This window comes from Geospiza fortis, unplaced genomic scaffold (genome assembly GCF_000277835.1).
Source record: "Geospiza fortis unplaced genomic scaffold, GeoFor_1.0 scaffold874, whole genome shotgun sequence".
Taxonomy (NCBI): Eukaryota; Metazoa; Chordata; class Aves; order Passeriformes; family Thraupidae; genus Geospiza; species Geospiza fortis.
The window spans coordinates 7559-8939 of NW_005054456.1; the positions used below are offsets into that span (position 1 = coordinate 7559).

Below are 1381 nucleotides of genomic sequence, written 5' to 3' on the forward strand. Positions count from 1 at the left end.
TCGGGAAGCGGGGAGCGCTCGGTGCCTTGGACCTGGAGGCTCAGCCTGCTCCGCCCGCCGACCTGCAGCCGGCCAGGATGTAGCGACAGCTGTGCCCTGCGCAGCCTGGAGCCCTCGCAGCTGCTCCCTCCTGCCCAGCCCTGCCCAGTGCTCCCGGAGGAATTTCCCTCCAGCACAGCTCCCCAGGCTGCTGCGCTGCTTCCCTTTGCTCTCACTCTCCAGAATAAAGCGTCGGGTGTGTGTTTGCTCACCTGCTTCTGCGAAAGAGCAAGCAGAAAAGTGCCGAGCCAGGCGGGGAAAACACCAAAGCATTGCCCCAACAGCTCTCTGCATCCCATGGGAATCGTGTACGTCCCATGGGAATCCTGCACATCCCAGCCCTCGAGGCTGCCCTTACCCATGGCAAAGCTGGCGGGTGTCACAGCCCTCGACCCCCTCTGCTCACGGAGAGGGGCACGTCCTCAAACACACAAGGATCCGGCCGTGTCCTGGCTGCGCCACACGAGCGGCGGCCCCGGTTTGGGGACACGATGCCCGGGCTGGCCTCAAGGTGGCAGTGGCCACCTTTGTCCCCAGGATCGCCCCGCAGGGCTGGCGGCCAGCGCACAGCACCGAGGGCACTGCGGGACCCCAGGGGCAGCGGGGCTGTCCTGGGACGGGCGAGGGGCCCTAGGGATGGGGGCTGCGACCCTCGTGGCTGAGGAACTGTGCTCTCCATGAGAGAGGGGCCGTGGTGGCCACGGGCAGAGGGGCACAGTCCATGGGCGAGGGACTATGGACCTTGTGGTTGAGTGACCACGCTCCCCATGGGCGGAGGGAAGTGATCACCACGGGCGGGGGGACACGGTGCCAATGGATGAGGGGCTGTGCCCTCGTGGTGGAGGAGCATTTCCCTTTCTTGAGGAAAGGGCTGTGACCACATGGGAGAGGCCACCATGCCCCGTGTCCAGGGACTGCAGGTGGCCCAAAGCCTGCGAGGGCAACAGAGGGATGAGAGCGCAGTGGGGCTGAGCCCTGCCGCAGCTCCTGCCTCCGCCTCTGCCCGCCTCCAGCCCTGCCTACCCTGGGCACTTTGCTCCCGGCCGCGGGAAGCGGGAGCGGGCACACTCGGCACGGCAGGGCACGGCCAGGGCCGCCCGCTGCCCCCCGGCATGGCCCCGTCCCGCGTGGGGAACAGGCTGTCCCCGTGGGGGCCCCACTCCTGAGAGCCGCCCCGGTCTGCAGGTGAGCCGGGACAGCCCCTGACTGGTGACAGCCGGGAGGAACAGCCCTGCCATGTCACGAGGTCCCAGCTGGGCTCTGGGGTGAGGGACAGAGATGGGACCTGCAGGGCTGGGTGGGTGCAGGGTGGGGGCCAGCCAGTTCTCACCAGCCCCCCAAA

The 1381-nt window shown here is 68.2% G+C and overlaps 1 protein-coding gene across 1 annotated transcript in view; it reads left to right on the forward strand.

Moving 5' to 3' along the window:
- Nucleotides 1-83, forward strand: part of LOC102036900 (phosphatidylinositol 3,4,5-trisphosphate 5-phosphatase 2A-like) — a gene marked incomplete at its 5' end in the record, with an annotated part of 7637 nt that extends 7554 nt beyond the window's left edge. The window contains one exon of the mRNA XM_014309824.1: nt 9-83. Coding sequence (XP_014165299.1) covers nt 9-83 — 75 coding nt within the window. The remainder of the gene's footprint in view (nt 1-8) is intronic.
- Between the last annotated feature and the right edge of the window lie 1298 nt (nt 84-1381).